This window comes from Vanacampus margaritifer, chromosome 16 (assembly GCF_051991255.1).
Source record: "Vanacampus margaritifer isolate UIUO_Vmar chromosome 16, RoL_Vmar_1.0, whole genome shotgun sequence".
Classification (NCBI taxonomy): Eukaryota; Metazoa; Chordata; class Actinopteri; order Syngnathiformes; family Syngnathidae; genus Vanacampus; species Vanacampus margaritifer.
In genome coordinates this window covers 3,470,218-3,492,751 of record NC_135447.1, presented here as the reverse complement: position 1 = coordinate 3,492,751, position 22,534 = coordinate 3,470,218, and the positions used below count along the sequence as shown (strand labels likewise).

Sequence of the window (22,534 nt, the reverse complement as noted above, 5' to 3'; positions counted from 1 at the left end):
GCACAATGTGACAGTGGACAAAAAACAAACAAACACACTTTGCACAGCTAATCCCCCCCCGCTAAAATGTCCACACTAATGTTGAAATTATGGGTAAAACAAAACAACTTACCTCGAATCTGGTCAAGTATTCCAATTGTAGGTAGGAAAAATAGTAATAGATATACTAGCTAAGAAAACAAACGCTGACAGACACAGAAAAAGCTTACTTTCCGTACGCAGCATAGCAACTTACAACAAGTTACTTACAGTCTAACTTTAACAGTTTAAAAAAACACACCCATACCCATACATCAGTGGACAGACAAAAAAAACATCCAGGTCGACTTTTACGTATTGTAAATTTGATCTGTTGCCGAGATTTGGAGATTTCACAACTCAAGTGAGAACAAAAACAAAATATTGTTTTCGCCGTAGCCAATCAAAGCGAAGGAAGCCGGTGATTGACAGATGAGTAGTTGCATCGCAGACGTTTCCGACGGAAGAAACAACGCTTAAAAATGTGTTCCTATATTTCAATTAGCTTTGTTTTATCGACTTATATTTCAATACAACTAACTTAAAAAAAGAACGAGATAATAACAATGTATTTTTGCCCAAATATGCACTGGAAGTCAATTTTGTCCAAAACAAGCCGGCGAGTCTAGCAAGGTACTTATTTTGCCCTGTACACATTATAGCATGGGGATACTTTTGGCGGCCATTTTAAATCTTCTCATGTTTTCGGTTAAACCTTTTAAGAAGTCAAGTTACTCATCATCATGTTTTTTGGGGGGAAAAGGTGAGTTTACATGGAACAAATTTCGTACCCTGGTATATTTTTGGAAACAGGTAGCCACAAAAACAACAACATATGTAACTTTTATTCGTAATATTATTAATGTTTACATCTGACAGATGAGCACCAGAACAACACTATGCATTTTTCTAATGTTTCTTGTGTGTTTCTATCTAAAAATGGACATAGCACTGTTACTGTGATTATAAATTTTTGGTGATAGATTTTTGTGTGTGTGTGTGTGTGTGTGCTTTTCCTATTAGCAAAATGACTAATATTTTGTGGGGGAGAAAGAGGGACTGCATGGGGCAAAACACACGGGTACACCAGAAATGTACATGTATGTACATTCAATGTTGAAAGAGACCCAACATCCAAGTAAAGGCTTTTTTTTATTTATTTAACATTGCTGCAAAATACATCCCAATAATAAACACCACATCTGACAGTGTCACTGAAATGCATATTAATGGCAACAATTATGTTCCAAATGGCGCACGTGTAAAGCCAGCGTTAAGGCTTGATAAAATATTATTGAATGAGTTCTGTTAATCATTTCCAGTCAGTAGTAAAACGTTTATGAAATGAAGAGTTGGCAAAAGTTCTCACACTTTGTACTTAATTAGGACTGCAGGTACTTGTGTAGAAAATATTTCTTGAGCTTTGTGCTTAGGGGAGGTCATAATGCATTATACAAAAACACAGGTGAAAAATCCAGAGTGCAGCATTGATTTACTACAACTTGGATTCTTTACTCTGACAATCCTGCACAGCTCTGTCGTCCACTTCCTTTTTGTCTTGAGCTTTTCGCCTGTGGAAACTGTGAAAAGACCATGTTTTTGCTTAAATTTCCAGATCTTGCATGGGATCAATACTCAAGACTCACCTGAATACGGTCTGCATTTGAGATAGGGTCTCCGGCAAAGGCTTCCCAAATGACTCTGGCAGCAGCAGACAAAGGAAGGCTCCAGAAATGGCTAAAGCTCCCATCAAAATGTATGGCAGGGCCTTGTAATATTGTCCTATTGTAGAGAAATCCACATTTTCATTCAGTTTAGTTCATTTTTTTACCGTCGAAATATAGTGGCGGGGGGACACTGTACGCACCGAGGTAGATGATGAAGGGCGAGATGATGGTCCCGACACGAGCCGCCATTGAGCAGCAGCCCATGGCCGTGTTCCTGATGACGGTGGGGAAGAGCTCGGACGAGACGGTGTATACGATGCAGAAGGCTGACGTAATGCCGAATTTGCCCAGCATCTCCAGCAGCACGGCCACCCACTCGAGATCTGATCACATGACAACACAACAGGTTGGTATTGTAGATTTTGCATTTGCGGTGCAGAATTTGCCAACTATTTACCTGTGAATAAGTTGTGTGACATTAGGAATAAGCGTAACACTGATGAGTCAATTTGTTTGTTGTTTAGAAATGTTTTGATTGTGACAAATTTTGTTGAGCTAGCATTTGTCTTGATAAAGTTCAGTCTTGATGAGTTTGCCGGCTAAAGAAGCAGATTAAAACGGTGAATCTGTGAATAATAACGTATTGCAAATAGGCGCACATCAAAGTATTGTGTCACGGCTACCTATGGGAATGAGGTGGACGCACAGGATCATGACTCCGCCCATCAGCAGCGTGGACGACTGACACAGGCGGCGGTAGCAAAAGTGTAGCAGCAGCAGGGCGATCAGGTACGCCGGAACCTCCGTTACCGCTGACAGAAAGGAGTTGAGGTACGGGTCGCCGTGAAGGTTGGACGTGTTGAGGATCAGGGCGTAGTAGCTGATGGTGATGACAAACCTGTGGGGCCCGATAAGGATGCCGATCAATGCATTTGCTAACATGTAGCATTATATACTGCTACTAAAGTTTGAGGTATTGGACTTCCGGATTGGAATGATGAGTAGATGCAGTGATTTTACAATCAATCTATTTAGACCTAAATTACACGCTATAGTTATGTTCTATTTAAAAAAAAAACTATTAAGTAGGAGTTTGTGAATAGGGATTCATAAATCGGCGAGGGGTCACAGTACAATTGAGTTCATCCATTCCTACTACCGCAAGGTTGTTAGCCTGTCTTTTTTGTCAAAGTAGCCCAAAGATGAATAATTGTGCCTGTCGCAAACTTGCAGGTACTATAAATGAGGTTTCTATTATTGAACTTAGCCCGACTTTGAAGAACTCAAAAAAGAAGGACATACCACAGAATTGAACACAACAGGGTGATGGTGAATATGTTACAGCTGCGCAGGATGGAGCCAATGTTGTGTTTTATGTCTTTCTTCAGTATTGCATCTTCAATCTGGAACAAAAGATGCGATTTGAAAAACTCCAAAGCTCCACGCTTGCAAATTGTTTTTCCAATTAAAGTACAGGAAATCGGAATATGCGTCTTTAAGGTGAACTTTTATTATGAACCTAAAGCACACTCGTGTATAACCTTTCCAAGTGAACTCAATTTGACCTTCTTTAAACTTTACCATGCACACGTCCAACTGTTTAATGTTTCTGCACTTAACAGTTTGACTCATTTACATGATGCCGCCCCCACATATAGTTTCACCACCCAGGACTTGGCAGCCAAACCGGCCCAAGATCCAGAACCACTTTCAACCACTCTCTAACAAGGAGCTGAACATCAAAATTAAAAGTTGTTTGAGCCGTAAATCAACCAATCCATTTTGAGGTCATCCACTTTTATGCTTCTCTGAAACTCCTAAACCCTTTTCACGCTGCACTCAGTGTGAAAGCGTTGCAATAGACAATTCGACTCTTACCTCTGCCTCTGTGAAAATGGCCTGCGGCATGACAACCTTATTCATCCTGGCAGCATCCTTCAGGATGGCCTCAGCTTCCTCCACTCTGCCCTGGGAGAGAAGCCAGCGTGGCGACTCGGGTATGAACCTTGTGCAAACGGTCAAAATTGGTCAAAGTCTGGCACCTCGCAAGGGAAGGGTACATTATTATGTCACCTTTACATGCCCTTACCACCATAGGGGTATGTATATCAGTCCGCTGGCGGCCATAGGGATCAGCAGCAGCCGCCAGGAGCGCAGGAAGTAGGCCACGGGTGGCATGAGCATGTACCCTATGGCTGAGCTCATGAAAACTCCCAGGGAGCAGAAGGCCACGCGGGCTTTGGGGCTCAAAATTTCTGTTCCTAAGTACAAAACATGCAAAAACTCCCCGTCAAAAAACAGAAATGGCGAGTATTAGCATAGCAAAAATAGAAAGACTCCGAAAACTGCTAAATGCCAGCCGACCCATCAAGAAATCAAACTGTCAAAAATGCATTGTGAGATGTTATGAATTTCCTCTTCACTGCTATGTAACAGTTTGACTCATTTACATGATATAGTTTCACCACCCAGGACTTGGCAGCCAAACCGGCCCAAGATCCAGAACCACTTTCAAGTGACTGCTGGAGTCCGCAGTCCACTTTTTGACAAAATATAATTTGGCGGCTTAATTAACTGCCAACAATATAACAATCTCTGTTTTGGAAAGAGCCTCAGTCTTTACAAGTTTAAAATGACACCTCTAATATAGATTTGTTTGTAGTTGATTTAAAAGAAAATAGTGGAGGTCTAGATCCGCTAGGTGTGAAGTAGCCTTTGCTTAATTGCAATGCCTTAGCTCGGTTGTTATGGCAACTCAAGCCGGACTCTGCACATCCATGAGCCAGAGCAAACCTCCTCCACCCTCCGAAACCGAAAGACGAATATCAAGAAAAAACACTTAAGAGACAAAAATGCATATCATAAAGCAGCCTTTAAAATATATACCCAGCACAAAGGCGATGATGTAATTGGAGAAACCGCCAGCACCCGCCAGGAAAAAGGTGAACGTGAAGAGCTCCCAACTGTTTGAGAATAACTGCGCCGTTATGGCCACTGTCTGGAGGACCATCATGATGAACAGCGCTGGCTTCCTTCCATATCTGTGGATGCCAAACACAGAAAATTCCTTGTTTTTGAATCAATGCTTGAATGCATCTTTAACAGCATACATGGCAGCTTTGCCCACCTGTCCGACACCTGGCCCGAGATAAATGCCCCCACCAGCACGCCCAGGTAGTGGATGGAGGAGGATAATGGGATTTTGTGTGCGTCATCACAAACTAGATCCCACTGGAGAAGGTGCACATGTCAACTGTTTGTTACCAAGAAGTAAAAACAAAGAAATTGAACTTTGCCAATGCTGAAAAGTTTTCCACTCTGTCCTTCAGCCTTCATGCACATTACAAAGTGGAACTGCCACACACTGATCCATTTGCGGAATCTGCTAGCTACATGGCCCCAATGCTTACAAAAAATAGGCTAAGTGAAGACTTTAAGCTCACCTCGGTGACAATGGTTGACTGGTAGATGTCTTTGCTGTACGTCCACCCATCTCGGCAGGCTTCTAAAGGAATGTTGGCCACATCAACCCCAACATTCGGGGCCACGTCGCTCTGAGAGTAGTTCTTGACCATCTCCAGGTTGAGCCTGGCGCAAGACCTGGGCCTGGCGACGCCATCCACCATCTCCATGGGGATTGTCACGTTCCTCCATGCCTGACTGATATTGGCGTTCTCCGGGATGCGGCACCGGTGAGACGGCGTGTCTGCGACGAATACAATGTAAATGCCAATGAAGCCATTGGGGTAGATGCTGATTGCCAAAGCGAAGAAAATCCTCCTCTGAAAAGCCCCCCACGGTCCCAGAAAGGACGTGATGCTATCGTAGTCCCTGAGTTTCAAGTCGCCCATCGTTAAACTTGCCACTGAGCAAATGATCAGACGGCAGGCATCTGAGAGAGAGAAGAAAAAAAACCTAAGATGTCCTCATCTGTCAGGGGTAGTTACACAGCAACTGTCCAGTCTGCACTTATTACTTACAGTGAACGAAAATGCCTCTGTCTTGAGGGAATTGGCCTTGGACGATGTCTTGGAAAATGTGTTAATCATCAACAAGTCACTGTGCAACTGTCATAAACTGCTTACTCACTCTTGACGAATCACATTTTTCTCTCTCTTCAAAACCGGCCAATTGTGATTAGGTGCCGCTTTGGAGTTCTCCAGGTACATCCTGGTTTATTGTTTCTGTATGTCTCATGGTGCGCTTTTTAATGCTAAGATGACATGATTTTATGCGTCAGCTTTGCACTGTCAGAGATACAGTAACAGTACCAGAGTACAATTATGTTCCACGGGTAGTTAAAGTTGACGGTTCTCTGCTTGAACAACTCCAAATCCAACCTAAAATGATGGTTTGGAAGTCAAACAAAGATCTAGAATTTCAACCAAACCTTGACAAGATTGCACGCCAAATTGCAAATCACTTGCAGTTCCGTCGTACGGTTTGATTTGGCTCTTGGTTTTAAAAAAATGAATAGCTAACAGATTAACCTGCATTCTGCTTTGGTGATCAGCTCAGTGTTGCTGATTAGGCATGCAAAGTCATGTCTGCACTGGCCTTAGCAGCGGTGTCTTTCACAATTTTTACGTGTTTAGGAAAGCCTGCATAAATTTATGACAGATTAGGATGCATTGCACTACACAACTACAAACTACAACCACCACCGTCTAGAATATTGATGGTAAACTCATGTTGTAGCCAGAAATTGTCTGATACCTTGTTACTGTACAAAACAGTTGAGATTGTTGAGATTTGGTTTTATTTACATGTAAAGTAATTAAAGACAAGTGAGGTATCCATGTGTTTTCATGTCAAACACAAATGGAAAGTTCTACAAAGTAATTATCAAAATGCAAATCAGCAGCCATCAACCAATTCAAAAATTAAAAGATTTCAAGTAGAAAAAAAAAGAGGAAAACCCAGATCTTTGACACATAAAATTGAATCAGTGCTACTTGGGAAGCTACAGAGTAAGACTTTGCAGGTCACTTTTGGCTTCATTTTGTTTGTGCAGGTTTCCACTTCCTCCGTTTTCCGCATACCGGCAGTTCTTTTTTTTCGCTCCACAGCACAACCTAGAGAGACAACACTGTTAGGGTGGTCACAACACAAAACGGATACAATGCATACTCTCTTGTCTGTTTGTTTCTTATATTCTGTTGTAAATCTTTAGCAAATTATCCATACCCTTGCCATTCCTGCATCTGTTCCAGAGTTTCCGGAAGGTCTCTGTTCAAGGTCTCTGGAAGGAAGATGTTGACCACACAGGAGCCGATGGTGAGACTTCCCATGAGAATGTATGGCAGAGCCTTGTTGTAAGTGCCTGCAAATGGAAAATGCAAAATGTGTTTAAAAAAAAAAAAAAAAAAACACGACACGTGCGATAGAATACGGGAGCATGATAATGTGACGTGCCTAAATAGATGACATAGGGAGCTGTGATGCTTCCGATGCGAGCGGCCGACGAACATATTCCCATGCCAAGGTTCCTGAGCACGGTGGGGTATAACTCCGCTGTGTAGATGTAGACTATACCAAAGGCCATAGTGAAGCCAAACTTTCCGGTCATTTCCAGAGCTAAGGCCACATACTGAAGACCTGGGAGAGAGAGCGACCCAAAATCCCCCAAACGTTTACCATTAAGTTGGAAACACAATCATTCAAAACGTCTTATTAATAAATGGAACACACCTCTTAAAGTCCCTGTGAATTGAAAATGAATGTCTTATAAATTTGACAGACCCTAGAGAAGAGTGTTTTTAGCATACTGATAGATATTATAACATTTTAATTCTTCATTTCATATATTAACCATTGTTACACATTATTAACATTTTAATTCTTTATATTAACCTTGTCGAGATGTTTTGTGTCCTGTGCAGAGCAGATGGTGTTGATTTCGGTATAATGACCTTAAACTGGGACATACTATTTAGTCTAAAAAAGTTCCTTCTCAGCATTTTGTGCAAAAACACATTTAGTCCTTGAACAGAATTTGTCCCGAACATACGCACTCCTGACTCTGTTTTCGCCATCGCTCATGGAAAAGTACCCAGAGAGTATGTTTTGTCTACAAATGAAAGAGAGGCGGTCGGTTTTAACTATAAGAAGCCATTGTACACGCGGAAGAGACACATTTCGACGCTCTGAATCCCACCTGTTTAAGTGATGAATTAGAGGCTGTTTGAGTGTCCAGAGATCTCTGTTAGATAAAATCATTTTTGCAAAGGTGTTTTTTCTTGCATTAAATCTGTCTTCAAGTTTTGGAACACGCAAAGAGGACAAGTAATTTTATTCCTCTTTCAATACTTACCAACCCTGTCAAATTTGAAGGAAAAAAAAAATCGCTGTTGTTTGCTGAACCCACTGGTAACTGTTGAGTGCCAAACATCTTTCTTATGTGTAAACATAACGATATGTCTGAGGCGTGAAAATATATGCGATTAAAGCCTCTGGTGACTGGAATATATCCCACCGGATCCTCACGTTATCCACTAGCTAACTCTCGAGCTAACTAGAGCTCAGCTAAACCCAGCAGCACATGCTAGTCAGCCTGCGGCTCACACTTCATGAGACATTTGAGCACATGCTTCATGCCGTGTAATACATTTAGAACCAAATCTGTGTATTCGCTTCACACGGACTTGAAAGATTTTGGCATAGTGCTTGCGTGCACTACGCCCAAGACTTACTCGGCGGAATGAACTGGATGAGCAGCAGGACTCCTCCACCGATGACCAGAAAGGTGGAAAGTAAAGCCCTTCTGGGACATCTCTTCAGGAGCCATGTGGACACAACGTAGGCGGGTACCTCAATAGTCGCCGACAGGAAGCAGTTCATGAAGGGGTTTCCGCTGAGGTTGGATGTGTTCAGGGATAAACCAAAATAGCCCACATTGATGGCCATCCTGGTTGGGATAAGACGGAAGGTTCAGCAGTAAGCATTAAGCTGTTGAAGTTCTCAGTCTATTGTTGATCGTGCTCACCACAGAACAAGACACATCATTGTGATGCATCTTACGTTCTTGGATCTCAGGACGTCAAGCATGGTGTACGTCTTGCTCGGAGGCAGCGACTGAAAATGCAATGAGGACCAAAATACATTCTTTTCAAAGCCAGCTTTTCTCTGTGACGTGCTTAGAGTCTTCTGCCTAGATTTATTCATAACTGTTTTAATTTACTTATTTCCTCAGTAGAACTTTTATCTGTGGATGTGTCTTTGTAAGTGCTGTCGCAATTTCTGCTCATGTCATCGTGTCTAAAGGACCTCGTCTGTTTCCACATCAATGGGCCAGTGTCTGGGGTTGAACTCAATGTGCATTGGATGATATGCTGTAAAAGTGTAAAAAGTCTTATCTACTTCCGGCTGTCGTCATGTGTATTGAACTCAGGACTGGGGGCTGTTTCCTGAGGGGTTTCAAGATAGTATAAGAATGATGTGAGTCCGCTGTAACTACACACTTGCGAGAGGAACTGCAGCCATTTGTCTGTAAACTTGCTCGTGTCCAGAATATTCTGCAAAACAAATCCTTCGAAGGACCTGTTCACCGATCTCCAGTCTGTATTCAGAAAATCAACATTCTCTACCCGAACAACAACGAACACGCGGAAGACAAAGATAGTCTTCTAACAGACGCTTGTTCTGAACGTTACCAACATTGGTTATTTAAATGGACCCGTGAATTTCCGGGCTTTTCAGAGGCGGGGCATCAGCTGTGCGAAAAAGGAACCATGGAAAAGCCATGACCCCGTTTGACCCTTCCTACTCTGTCTTTTGTGTAAACAGTATTTGTCGCCATCTTACGTCTCTGCGGAAAGTTAGTATGAAAGCTACTTGTAAAGTGCCACACGGATACTCCACCTCATATCCTCTGAAGATGACGAGCGGTGCCTCGACTTTGTTCTTCCGGGCGGCTTCTCTTACAATGGTTTCGGCTTCCGCCACTCTACCCTGAGTGATAAGCCACCGGGGAGACTCTGGGATGAACCTGCATGCACACAATTAAGAGCTACGACTTTAAATCCCGGTAGCTTCTTGGGGAACTTGGCTAGCGTACCACCACAGAGGGATGTAGACCACAGAGGTAGCTGATAGAACGGCAAGGAGGGTTCTCCACTCCCTGATGCTGTATGCAATCCACGGAAGAATCATGTAGCCGATGCCGTAGAAGAGGAACGCCCCGAGTGTTGTGAAGATCACACGGAGTGTCTTGCTCAACACCTCTGTTCCTGTTCAGGATGAATAAAAAGAGACTCAGGACAGACACGAGGCGGGATAAACGAGACCGTACCTAGCACAAAGGCAGAGATGTAGAGGGAAACCTGTGAGGCTCCGACGAACAGGTACATGATGCAGAACATCCTCCACGACAGGGAAAAGGACTGCATCAGGACCGAGATGCACTGAGCTCCTAGAGAGATGAAAACGATCTTCTTTCTTCCAAACCTAAAGAGAGAATAGTGATGGAAACGTGGGGTTTTGTCCCTTGATGTCAAGGCTTACCAAAAATGTACTACAACTACAGGTTTCTCATATCATGTGAATATTAAAGCACTTGCCATTATACAAGTCAAGTCCTTTGATCCAAGTTCTTATAGCTTTGTACATACAGACAAGTTCTTTACAGATGAAGCTACTACTGCTCATATTTCCGGTTTCACTTTAAAGCTTTGTCTTCGCCAGATATTTTTTTGCTAGACTCTAACTACTAATAGTTGGGAGTGTTGAGTGTTGGGGATCAAATGAATGATGGTTTGGAAGTGTGCTTTTTACTTGTTACTTAAATTCGCAAAAGTTCTACAACTCAAGGCTGCCTGCTGTTTGCACCCTTATGTCACACTCTCTGACCCTGCAGCTGGCCACAACTCTGGCGTGTTGCCTTTGCCTCACATGGTGGGGAAAAGGGCAGCTGGGGGGGCGGGGGGGGGGTTGGGGTAAGGTTACACTATAGGGGTTTTTACAGCTGTCAAAGAATAGCATTGAGAATGAAAAGGGACGCCTCCAGCAATCTCGAAAATAAAGTACTTAGTCACTGTTAGCTCATCCTCAGTCAATGTAATTGAAACATTGCAAGACAAATGTTATCGATAGTGTACGCCAACAGCAGATGGCGCTGTCTTGTTGAATGAATGCAACAGGCCCGGGCCACCACATGCTCTTAATATCTGCATTCCTATCCCTGCATTATTAAAAAAATAAATAAATAAAGCTGAGCTGAGCTGATCATTGGGGATAAAGTACCTGTCAGAAAGCTGGCCTGAGATCAGCGATCCCAGGAGATATCCGACAAACAGAGTAGAGGAAGCAAAAGGAACTTTCCACTGGTCGTCACAGACCAAGTCCCACTGCAAAGACACGTGCAATAAATTCTAAACGAACATTTTACATTGTTGTCATGTGATCGGCATGCTGACCTCGGTGACAATGTTAGCCTGGTATATGTCTTTGCTGTAACTCCAGCCGTCCAAGCAGTTCTCCTGCTCCAGGCCCGTGAGGTTTACGTCCGTCCCCGGAGCATATCCCTCTGCTGAGAGGTTCCGGACCACGTCCAGCTTGTAGCGCCGACACTGGCTGCGTACCTCACGACCGTCCGTCTCAGTGACGGGAATGATGGCGTCCTGCCACGCTGCCGTGAGATTGACCTCTGGCACGAGGCAGCGGTGCTCGGGGGCCGCCCCAACGAAGACGATGTAGAGCCCGTTGAATCCGGTAGAGATGAAAATGGTGTTGAGAAGCATGAAAGTAATCCAAAAGTGAGGTCCGGTCTGGCCCAGGAAGGCTGTGTCTTCGTTATAGTCGCCCATGTTGGATGGTGCGTGTGCTGTGGTGACTCTCAATCACTGAGCAGGACCCTGAGTGGGCCAGTGAATCCTCTCAGCCCCAGCAGAGCATTAAAACCCCCCTTTCAGGACGAACCCGCTCTCGTCTGGGGAAAACAATCAGGACTCATTGGAAGAGAAGAGGAAATGATTTATCCAGACACATCCCCTCGACCGGCTGATTTGATTTACTAGGATATGATCAAACGCTTTTAAAAAAAAAAAAAAATGACCCAGTCCATCTGCGCTTCTCCCGTCCCACCACCGCGGCCACTTGCACAGCAGAGTGTGAATGTTTGCTCCAAACAACATTCCACACTTTTAAATACTCTTTAGACGTGCACGTGCTTGTACTCTGAATGGTACTAAGTAGCTTTCAAGCACCCAAAAGAACTGTTGTAAGGCCACGCCCAGTTGAAAAAACGCCATCTCAAAGTTCAGGAGAGTTTATGCTTAATTGTTAACATGTAGCAGTGCTAATGTAAAACCTAAGAAAAATTAAAAAAAACAAACAAAAAAAAACACAATCATTTCCTCAAACCTGTTCATCATCCCCATGAACTAGGAAGAATCCAGCTAGCTAACAACACTTTGGTTAACAATTTGATCTGGGCGGAAATCTGCGCTGTACTGAGTGACATTGCGCTCATATAATAAACACCTTCGGCAGAAATGACTTTGCGTCATCAAAAGACACTCAGTTTTGGCACAGGAAGTGGCAAATTGGCAATGAAGAGATTTACTTATTAAGCCGCACTTGACCCAGGTCACAAACTTGACCCCATGCTTTAGCAAATAAGTATAAGTTATTCGTCGCTGCTATGTGAAAAACACTTAGGTCCTTTTTTAAATTTTTTTTTTAGGTTTTTGGGGTAAAACTGAATGCAGACATACTAAAAACTTTAAAAATAAAAAATAAAGGAAGAAAAAAATGGACACAAGTGTTTTTCACATAGCAGCGACGATATACAATTATAAGCCAACTATTGGTCAAATGAAGAGTCTACTTCGATCTCTGCTTCAAAAGCACAACTTTTATGTTGCATTTCATTACCGACATTAAACATCTACTAGTTGAAGGTGGACTCTGAGTTAATGGTGTGCTTTTGTGTGCGTGTGCGCAGGAGAGTATGTGTGAGGGTGGAGGGATGGTTTCACTTGAGTGGACCAGTCCTAACAAAAAAAGAAAACTCCACTCCAGAATCCGCCGCCAGCGTACAGGATGGAGAGCGTGAATGACTACGAGGCGGACACGGAGTTCTTGGGGGACTGGGGGCCCTTCCAATGTTGCCTCTCCCTGCTGCTCTGCATCACCATGATCCCCAACGGTTACGGCAGTTTGATGGTGGTCTTTGTGGCCGACACACCGGCCCACCACTGCCTGGTACCCGCGGACGGGCTGAACCTGACAGAGGAGTGGCGCAACGCCAGCATCCCACTCGAGGAGGACGGGCGGCCCGCAGAGTGCTCCCGGTACCGCTTGGACACTCTGCGGGTTTACTCGGAGGCGGGCTTGCCGCCCTCCGAGGTCAACCTGAGCGCCGTGCCCCGAGAGGGCTGCCTGGACGGGTGGGAGTACGACCGCAGCATCTACACAGCCACCATTGTGTCTGAGGTTAGTCACATTTTGAAGTCCTTGGAATCCCTCAAAACTCCTTCAGTAATCAATTCGGGGAATATTAGGTCCGACACAAGTCTTATTGATTGATAAGAAATTGAGAATGGCGGACCAAAAGTGCCCAAATTCAAAATAAATAAATAAATGACTAAAAGTGAAAATAAAAACTGATATAAAAAAAATATTATATAAATATATATATATATACATTTGTATTTAATTTTTGAATGATATATTTTTTATTTTCGCTTTTAGTCATTTATTTATTTATTTATTTAGTCATTTATTTCTTGTTAATATGGGCAGTTTTGGGCCATAATGCCAGGACGAAATGTTATTCAAATGAGGGGGCGGTCCGAAGCGTGTCTTGGATTGGACTTCCGCTGTTACAAACTGCCTTTCAATGGTCGAGTGAGCGGGTCGGCGAACAAGGAAGTCTCGCCGCCTTGCATTGGAGAACTCCAGCAATGGACGACTATCTTGTCCACTGTTACTACAACTTGCGACTTGAGTTGCCAGACAACAAGTTGAGGTGACAGTGGACCAGATAGTCGTCCATTGCTGGAGTTCTCCATTGAAGTCTTCCTTGCTCGCCGACCTGCTTCGCCTAGTTTTTATTTCCATTTATATTCATTTTTGGGGGATTTAATTTTTGAATTATATTTTTATATCCATTTTTATTTTCACTTTTTGTTTATTTGTTTCGAATTTTGGCAGTTTTTGTCCTCCATAATTGAGTATACATGTCAGGATGCATGAAAAAGTCTCCGGGTCCAACCCTAGAAATTCAACAGGAAGTTAGCCATTTTGGTTTGAAGCATCTAATTTGGGGCAAATTGTGGGGCTTGTATTGGTGAAAATTGACAGCAGGTTCACTGATCAACATGAAATTCGTTGGACTCTTTGATCATAACTGAATGCACAGAAAAGTCTCAAGGAAGGACCTTTGGAATGGAACGGGAAGTCTTCCATTTCAGTTTGAAGTTGCCATTCTGGGTGAATTTCAAACTTTTGATGAAATCTTGCAATGGGATTGAGCTCCTGACACCAGTTTGACCAAAATTGGGTGGATACCATAACAGGACCCATGAACAAGTCTCAGGTACCCATGCCAGAAATGTCACAGGAAGTCGTCCATTTTTGGTATTGGGTCAATTTCAGGATTTTGACCAATTAAAATACGGAATTTGTCCAATTTAAGGTTTAATTAGAAAATTAATTCTAGTGGTAACTAACACGAGTGACACCTTTTACTCGCCCAAAATGCTGATTCATCAAGCCTTGAATGAATCAGCAGTGTTGTGGTCGCAACATGCAAAAAAAATTACAAAAATTTGCCTCCTAAGTTTGACTGATTTTGATATGAAATGTTCTTGGAATAGTCTATCATAACACGACACATACAATAATCTCAGGGACCCATACTTGAAATTTAATTTAATGGGTTGTCAAACATTTTGGTCTGAATTCCAGGAGTTGCCATAAAACGCAAAAAGGATCACTGTGGACCTGGAAAAAAAAAATCTGCCCCCAAAATCGGTTTCGCCAGCTGTCACCAAATTGGGTTGGGCTTGTGTATCGTAGTGTACTAGGGCCCTGCGTGGATTACTGGTAAAGCGGTGGTCTTCTAACTCAGAGGTTGTGGGTTTGATCCCATGCTATTGTGACCCCTTCGAAGTGTCTTTGAGCAAGATACTGAACCCTGAGTTGCTCCTGATGCTGTGCCATCAGTAGGTGGCTGAGTAGGCAAATGTAAACATTTACCAAAACAGTCTGCAGGATTCATGCCCAAAACTGAACACAAAGTCCACCATTTTTTGACTGAAGCAGCCATTTTGAGGCAAAGTCCTTCCAGAGAATTCATAACAAGCTCAATTAAGGCATAACAAGAATTCCTACTGTGGAATTCGCCCAAATGAGCCCCATTTTGAAGACCGGTGGGTGATTAGGTTTGACAAAGCCTTCACATATACTCAACCTAATGTGGCTGCAGAATGGCGTCAAAGTTTAACCGTTTTTTCAGGCGCATTGTTGTGAAAAAGGGGTTGTGTCAACTTGAATTTGTATTGTGTTGAGTTTTTGGGTGTATTTTCGGTCCTGTGTGTGCGGGTCTTTGTCGCAGTGGGATCTTGTGTGTGGGCAGCAGTGGAAGAAGCCTCTGACGACGTCGCTCTACTTTTGCGGCTTCCTCGTCGGATCCTTCCTGTCCGGCCAGCTCTCTGACAGGTTGAGGCACATGCACCATATTCTCTGAATTGCTTCATTGTAATTTCATGAATTGTACCCACTGATTGCCGGTAGCTATAAGTGACTGTTATTGAAAAAATCCCTAGATTTTTTAAAAAAGCAATTCCACATTTCCTCCATTTTGCGCCACGTAGCTACCGGTTGATTGATCTTACTCTATGCCTTGTTCAGGTTTGGCAGGAAGATCGTGTTGTTTGTCACCCTCGCCGGCCAGACGTTGTGCACGTTCCTCCAGGTCTTTTCTCCCTCCTGGATGGCTTTCTCCATCCTGCACTTCATCGCCGGCATGTCGCACATCTCCAACTACCTGTCCGCCTTCGTGCTTGGTACATGTCAGAAACGAACGCTCGGGAAATCCTGAACAGTTGTCATCTCCGAAGGATAGTCTTAAGGACACACTTGCACACATGGTGTATATGTGACTTACTCTTCTTGTAAGATTCTGACTTTTTACCTGGAAAAAATAGGGCTTGGTATCAATTCTGATTTCCTGAATCGATTAGATTTCGAAGAGTTCAATTCGATTAGATTATTCCCGATTCGATACACTTCACTACAATCTGATATTGATTAATTATGGAACATCAATTCTGAAATATCAAGGACGTGCTAATAAAAAAAAAAAAAACTCCACAAACATTCCAAATTAAATTTTAGCGGAGGCAGTAAGTGGTTAAATGATTTAGTAAAGCTTATTAAAAGGAACCCCAACTGTAATGACAAGTTTTCTCTATATTATTTATTTGGTTGTTACTAACATAACTATGAGATGTATTTTTCAAAAATAATTTCCAGTTTAATACGTTTGGTAGAAACTTTATTTGGACGTACATTACAGTCGGGCCTCCTTTTAACTCATTCACTGCCATCGACGACTATAGACGTCAAAGATCCATTTGAAGTGGGCTGGCAGTGAACGAGTTAATGAAAGTAACGTGTTATAATCACCTCCGCGTTACACAACCGTTGGCATCAGCAAGGGTGAGATAAAAACATTTTCACAATTCTAATTCAATAATTGTAAATATGAATTAAAAAGATTCCCAATTGTCTTAAAAGTGCAACGTGTCTAGTCTTTCACAAATGTAAAAAAATAATAATAATTCATGTGAACAGTAAATTTCAAGAAAACAGTAAGATGCAAAAAAAAAAAAAAAGGCCTTTAAATTTCTATTATCTTATGAAATTACGGGAAAAGGATATTAAAATACTCAATTCATGGTTTTATGAATTGATATCAGGCTCGAAAAGTAAAATCGATTTGATATATCGATGATTACATTTTTTACCAATGAGTGAGGTGACAGGTTTGTCTTCCAGGTACGGAACTCCTCAGTCCTAAAGTGCGGCAGTTCTTCACCACGGCGGGCGCGTGTCTATTCTTCGCTTTGGGCTACATGCTGCTGCCACTCCACGCCTACTTCCTGCGAGATTGGAGGATGCTGCTGCTGGGCATCAGCACGCCCGGCTTCCTCCTCTTAACTCTCTGGTGGTAGGTTCTGGTGCCATTTCAAATCCCGATGCCGATTTAGCCGCCCAAATTCTTTGAAGTTCTTGTTACCTGGCAGGTCAATCCCCGAGTCTCCTCGTTGGCTACTGTCCCAAGGAAGGATCGCCGAGGCCGAGGCCATTGTGAGACGCGCCGCCAAGAGGAACAAAGTAGAGGCGCCGACAAAAATCTTCACTCCCTTGCAGGTTAATGTCTGTCTGTGCACGACAATGCTGAACAACCGTCGGGAAGAGGAAATTAGTCCTCAAATTATCAATGTAGAGTTGCTGATTTTCAAACGCTTATCTGGAGGATCAGTGGTTTATATTAGTTGTAACTCACAGGATTTAAATCATATTTATATCATATTTTTTTTGTGGTATAATCTTCAGAGAAAAAGTCAGAATTTTCAGAAATTAAATGGAGATTTTTGAAAAAATAGTATGATTAAATTTGTTTTTTTCCAGGATTTTTTTTTTTTTAAAGAAAAAGCACAGCATTTTACCAAAAAGGCCCTAACTTTACAAGAATGGTCTTTTTTTTATATTTAAAAGAAAAGCTTTTATATAAATAATAAAGCCATATTTTTCGCAAAATAAATCAATATCCTCTGTGAATTTCTTTGTTCCTAATTTTTAGGAAAATAAAATATTTTTTTTGGGGGGGTAGGATAATAGTAGACATCTTCTGAAAAACTAAGAAATTAGAATTTCCAAGAAAATGAAAAAAAACCATCTGAGAAAAATATGCAAAAAAAAAAATGACTTTCAGGTAATCATGTCGTAATTCTTGAGAAAAATATAGTTTTTTTCGGTAATAAAAAATTTAAGTTGGATTTTTACAAAAAATAACCCCCCCCCCAAAAAAAAAACTACAATGAACATTTAAAAATCAACAACTCTAAGTCGATGTTTTTTGGACTGACTTTCTGTTGATGACGATGTTAGTGAGATAGATAGGACTGCCATTTTGAACACACAATAACATACATACAAAGTCTGACTTTTCTTTCTTACGTACTTTTACACTGTCTTCCTTTCATACTCCCAGCATGTCACAATCAACCATTAAGACAGCACATCTGCAGACGTTTTTGCTCTTGTAAGAGCATTTTCTTTTGTTTTTGCCCTCCTTATCTGGTTCACTGCTCAATGTCCAACTCTCGACAATAATTGACACGCTGTCGCACACGTGTGTGCGCGCTTATAAGTGGAAGCCAGCAGGGGAGGCAGAGGACCCCGCTGGAACTGGAATGTCTGGCAAAACGTACACTCTCTGACCCCCAACATGTTATGACCCTCAGCCTAATTTGCGTGTGTAGCGCCGCTCGCCGAGTCCGATGAGAGTCGATGCAAAAACTCATTTACTATTATGAGAGATGTTAATGCTAATGCTCATATGCTATATTAGTTGTGGGAGTGTGAGTATGTGTGCTCTTATTGAAATGAGCTTTCATTGACAATGTTTACCGTTCTGTAGAAAGAATGTGGCTCAGAAAAGACGTACAACATCTGCGACATACTGCGCTCTCGCAACATACGCTGGATGTCTGCTGTGCTGTGGTTTATCTGGTGAGTTGTGCACACGCACGCACGCACGCACACACCTAATGACTTGTCTGGTGCTGTGAGGCTCAAACACAGAACACTTCAGAAAGGACTTCTAAAGCCACACTAGGAAAGATATATATTTAGAAAAATAGTTGTTACCCTACAAGAATAAAATCTTTTTTTTTCCATAATTAAAAATAAATAAATGATAAAAGCTGGAATTTTGTGTGATAAAGTCTTACTGGAATAAATAATAATAATAAATATTTGTTTGTGGAAAACCTTAAGAATCTTACTAATTAGTTTTTAAAAAATATAAGAAAAAAAACCACATATTTTTGCAAAAAAAAAAATTTAAAACCGGAATTAAGTTATTTCACAGAGAAAGTTGGAATCTACCTAGAAAGGCGAGAAGGTGTATAATGTGTTTAAATGTGTTTGTATTCTTTTAAAAGTGTGTTCAAAGACATTAAAACAAATTACCGGTAAGAGCCATAAATGCTTTAAAATATACCTAGGTCTTTGACTGCCAAAAATGTTAAATAACGTTTAGTAAAATCCTATGGAGGAGTGCCAAAGACGTTAAAATACGTTTTTTGAGGTGAAACTAACCATTTTCTATTGTTGATTACTGAAAAACGGAATAAGGTAGAAACAAACTTTTTTTTTCTGATGAAAGATGAGAGTCCGATCTTTCATTTTGTGGCATGTGTGTTTCCATAGTCCAAACACATAATTTTCTGTGGACCTTGAAAGATCAGTCAAAAATGCTTAAATCGGCTGGCACCCACGGCATCCCTTTTCTGAAAACGTCTGGCAGTCAAAGAGCTAGAGAGTATTTAAATAGGGTAATATCTCTATCCAGATCTGGAACTGATCTGATTAATCTGGATTAATATAGTGCATTTTCAGTCCATCGTGAAATTTCCCCCGAAAGCCCAATCTGTATCCCTCGGAAGGATGAATGCAAGCCCAATATCCCAAACTTTTTTGTGAGCAGTGACCGAAGCGGCGTCCAATCCCCCTCTGCGCAGGAACACGATAGCCGCCGCCTACCTGGCCCTGTCGCTCAACACGTCCAACCTGCACGGCGACGCCTACTTCAACTGTTTCCTGTCGGCAGCGGTGGAGATCCCGGCCTACTTCATCACGTGGCTCATGTTTTGCCGCTGCCCTCGTCGACTCACCATGGCCGGTAGTCTCTTCTCTTCGGGATTCTTCCTCCTGGTCATCCAGCTCTTTCCGGCAGGTACGGACACCCTCCGTCCCCCCCAACCCCCCGCCAGGCTAAAATCCTTACACACTAAATTTTTGGTGAATAATGACTTATTATTAAAACGGGTTAATTACTGTTATTTGGCAGATTGGGTTGAATCCTTGCTCCCTATCAAAATCAAATCCTCAACCAGGTGCACTGGGGTATAAATAACCCAGCATTTACTCGGCCCCCATTTGGACCCACTGCTGGGTTAGCTACACAAATATTGTCGTCACATTTTTAAGCATTTTGACTCGTGATTGACCAATATATTTTTTTCAAGATCGATACCGATTAGTAGTCAAGGAGGCCGAAATTCATTTGCAGCAAAAGAGAAAATATTAGCGTCAAAATTTAAAAAATATATTTTTTCTTTTCATTTTAAACATATAAAGAATTGACATCTTTGTTTAAAAATTATGACAAAAATTGCAAGAAGTTTCTAGGGTCATCAGCATAAGCTAAATTAAAAAAAAAAAAAAAAAAAAAAGCAAGTAAATAGCTAACTAAAATCCTACTGGAAATATTTTTTCTAAATTTCACCATCATTTTAAAATGTTCTTTCTATCTTTTTCTTTTTTTAAATAAAAAGTCTAGGGAGTTCCCATTGTCAGCATATTTTTTTTATAAAGTGGAAATTTATATCGATCCATAAATGAAAAGTTCCCTGTATTTCACTGAGCGACAAATGCACGCGAATGTAGCTAATTTTGGCGTTTTCGTCAGAGTTCATAAAAGCTTTTCAAAAGATCTTCGCAGACAGTGAAAAACTGTCTGAATGTGTTCAAAATGTCTTTGCGACAAGTCAAAACTGTGAACGTCGTACAAATCGACAAAAGCCCTAAATTTGCTATATTGGCAAGCACTCACCGCCGAGTGAGATACCAGCTTCATCGGCCTTCAGATTCCTAAAAAGGCAGATGATCGATAATCGGCCGATAATCGGGCTATCCCAAATTTTGACCCACAAAATACTTTAAAAAAGTACTTCCAGCTTTTTCCATTCTTTAGTGTTTGGCAGTAGAACTTTTAGTCGACTTGAGCAAAAAACACATGTTTATGACCTAAAAGTAGTTTGTTGTTTTTTAAATTGTGCTTCAACAAAAACAAGATTGTGACGAACGCTATCTCCCCGCCGGCAGACCTGCACTGGTTGGCGGTGACTCTGGAGATGATAGGCAAGTTCTGCCTGACGCTGGCGTTCAGCCACATCTACGCTTACTCGGCTGAGCTCTACCCAACCGTGCTGAGGAACACGGCCATGGGCGCCTGCTCCATGGCTTCCAGGATTGGCAGCATCCTCTCACCCTACATCCTCTACCTGAGTAAGAATCTCTCTCTCTCTCTCTCTCTCTCTCTCTAACTTTTTGTCCTGTCTGGCGATTTGTTACCTCATTTGCCACAGGAAGCTATTCGGTGTCGCTGCCGTACATCCTGATGAGCGTCCTGATCAGCACAGCGGCGTTGCTCAGCTTCCTGCTGCCCGAGAGCTACGGAATGCCCCTGCCGGAAACCCCCGATCACACGCAGCCCTTCCCCGGGTGAGCGGTCGCCGGGAGACCGACCTCGCCGTCGCCATCCATGTCGGGTCAACGCCAACGTTTGTGCTCAAGGGCCACAAATTTTTTTTTAAAGCAGCAGACGGGCCAGGCCATTAACCTGAACATATTATTGTAAAAAAAAATAAAAAAATACAATTTTACTTTACTTCCCCTTTAATGAGTTAATGAATGAATAAAAATAAATTAACATATAATAAAAGTCTTACCTCATTTGTACAAAAAAAGTTAAAATCAGAATAAATGTACATAATTAAACAATTATTTACTAAATTACATGTTTAAAATTGTCAAATATAATGTCTATGTATAATTGTTTATTTTCATCACATTTTTTTTAACAAAAAAATCAATTTGGCCATTTATTTAATTTGAAATGAATGAAAAATAAATTAAAGGAAATACATTTATAAAATTTAAATTATATTTTAACTCATTCAAAGATACGATTTTTTTTAAAACTCTAATATCTATTAAATGTACAATACTATTTTTTAAATAATTTTAAATAAATTTGCTTCTAATTGATAAATCATACAATAAAATGCATTTCTATAAATAGTTAAACGGAAGTATGTAAAAATATAAATTTTACAAATATTTGTTATATTCACAAATTAACCAACTATTTGAGGAGATATATAAATACATAAATACATAGATTTTTCATCAAACAATTTTAGAGAAAAATAAATTGATAAATGAATGCTGCAAATATTACAAGAAATCTTAATAATGTTAACGCTTGTTTAAGAATAAGCCTTGACATTATTAAGAACGCTTTAAGAACGCTGCCCAAGTCCGTACTTTGCCCACTATTGGTCAAATGCTGATTTTCTTTTTTAAGGTGTAACTCTCTTTTTTTCCTCTAGGTGCTGCCGAAAAAGCGTCTACAAAAGCACACACACCAAAGAAGAAGAGACCTAAAGGAAGTCCATTGATGTCCAGTGAATGTGTGAAATGTCCCTAATAGAAATCATTCCAACTATTGATAATTAGTGAATTTGGGATTTTATTTTTATTTTAGAACAAGATTTAAATGTGTTTTTACACCTTTTTATTATTTTTTAGATGTAGAAATAAACATACTAATTATCATCCAGAACTAAATATATGTATCATGCATACCATACATGTACACAATTCAGTTCTACAATTTATCGGTAAAATCCTCAGTGTGATAACACAGTTGGTTTGCGATGACATTCGTGGATTTGGAGGTTTTTTCGACTGCCACTGTACAGAAAAGTCACGCTGCAGGTAACCAAATTGCGTGTATTATGTATTATAAATTATGCGTGTATACATTG

General features: G+C 41.3%; 3 protein-coding genes across 7 annotated transcripts; 1 reads left to right on the top strand and 2 right to left on the bottom strand.

Moving 5' to 3' along the window:
* Positions 1 to 524: 524 nt before the first annotated feature.
* Positions 525 to 22,263, top strand: LOC144035910 (organic cation/carnitine transporter 2-like). Of its 5 annotated transcripts, XM_077545993.1 has the most exons (15): positions 549 to 781; positions 1,634 to 1,774; positions 1,863 to 2,091; positions 2,339 to 2,516; positions 6,899 to 6,962; positions 12,628 to 13,118; positions 15,244 to 15,347; positions 15,540 to 15,694; positions 16,689 to 16,860; positions 16,937 to 17,063; positions 18,337 to 18,428; positions 19,442 to 19,656; positions 20,808 to 20,990; positions 21,071 to 21,206; positions 22,097 to 22,263. In XM_077545993.1, exons 6-15 carry the CDS (start codon positions 12,726 to 12,728, stop codon positions 22,149 to 22,151), a joined length of 1,632 nt encoding a protein of 543 aa, XP_077402119.1. In that variant the 5' UTR covers positions 549 to 781; positions 1,634 to 1,774; positions 1,863 to 2,091; positions 2,339 to 2,516; positions 6,899 to 6,962; positions 12,628 to 12,725; the 3' UTR covers positions 22,152 to 22,263. The 5 variants fall into 5 exon arrangements, with proteins under 5 accessions (XP_077402116.1, XP_077402119.1, XP_077402114.1 ...); XM_077545990.1 differs by lacking the exon at positions 2,339 to 2,516 and having other exon boundaries at positions 525 to 651; XM_077545988.1 differs by lacking the exon at positions 2,339 to 2,516.
* On the bottom strand, positions 1,280 to 5,813 carry slc22a4 (solute carrier family 22 member 4). The gene is made up of 11 exons (XM_077545986.1): positions 5,666 to 5,813; positions 5,129 to 5,577; positions 4,813 to 4,916; positions 4,572 to 4,726; positions 3,775 to 3,946; positions 3,564 to 3,690; positions 2,988 to 3,088; positions 2,369 to 2,583; positions 1,886 to 2,068; positions 1,665 to 1,800; positions 1,280 to 1,598 (listed from the first exon to the last, which is right to left on the bottom strand). The coding sequence occupies exons 2-11, from the start codon at positions 5,534 to 5,536 to the stop codon at positions 1,514 to 1,516; spliced, it is 1,686 nt and encodes a 561-aa protein (XP_077402112.1). The 5' UTR covers positions 5,537 to 5,577; positions 5,666 to 5,813; the 3' UTR covers positions 1,280 to 1,513.
* Positions 6,612 to 11,824, bottom strand: slc22a5 (solute carrier family 22 member 5). The gene is made up of 10 exons (XM_077545987.1): positions 11,099 to 11,824; positions 10,926 to 11,029; positions 9,976 to 10,130; positions 9,742 to 9,913; positions 9,546 to 9,672; positions 8,671 to 8,759; positions 8,378 to 8,592; positions 7,101 to 7,283; positions 6,873 to 7,008; positions 6,612 to 6,760 (listed from the first exon to the last, which is right to left on the bottom strand). Exons 1-10 carry the CDS (start codon positions 11,486 to 11,488, stop codon positions 6,649 to 6,651), a joined length of 1,683 nt encoding a protein of 560 aa, XP_077402113.1. The 5' UTR covers positions 11,489 to 11,824; the 3' UTR covers positions 6,612 to 6,648.
* Positions 22,264 to 22,534: the final 271 nt, after the last annotated feature.

Coding starts and splice junctions, on each gene's coding strand:
- slc22a4 (XM_077545986.1), bottom strand. CDS start 5,536: ATGGGCGACTTGAAACTCAGGGACTACGATAGCATCACGTCCTTTCTG. Junction 4,917..5,128: donor AGTCAACCATTGTCACCGAG/GTGAGCTTAAAG, acceptor CACCTTCTCCAG/TGGGATCTAGTTTGTGATGA. Junction 2,584..2,987: donor CTGTTGTGTTCAATTCTGTG/GTATGTCCTTCT, acceptor CGGGCCCCACAG/GTTTGTCATCACCATCAGCT.
- slc22a5 (XM_077545987.1), bottom strand. CDS start 11,488: ATGGGCGACTATAACGAAGACACAGCCTTCCTGGGCCAGACCGGACCT. Junction 9,673..9,741: donor GTCTACATCCCTCTGTGGTG/GTACGCTAGCCA, acceptor GTGTGCATGCAG/GTTCATCCCAGAGTCTCCCC. Junction 7,009..7,100: donor TCCCTATGTCATCTATTTAG/GCACGTCACATT, acceptor TTCCATTTGCAG/GCACTTACAACAAGGCTCTG.
- LOC144035910 (XM_077545990.1), top strand. CDS start 12,726: ATGGAGAGCGTGAATGACTACGAGGCGGACACGGAGTTCTTGGGGGAC. Junction 15,695..16,688: donor CCTGTCCGCCTTCGTGCTTG/GTACATGTCAGA, acceptor TTTGTCTTCCAG/GTACGGAACTCCTCAGTCCT. Junction 17,064..18,336: donor AAATCTTCACTCCCTTGCAG/GTTAATGTCTGT, acceptor ACCGTTCTGTAG/AAAGAATGTGGCTCAGAAAA.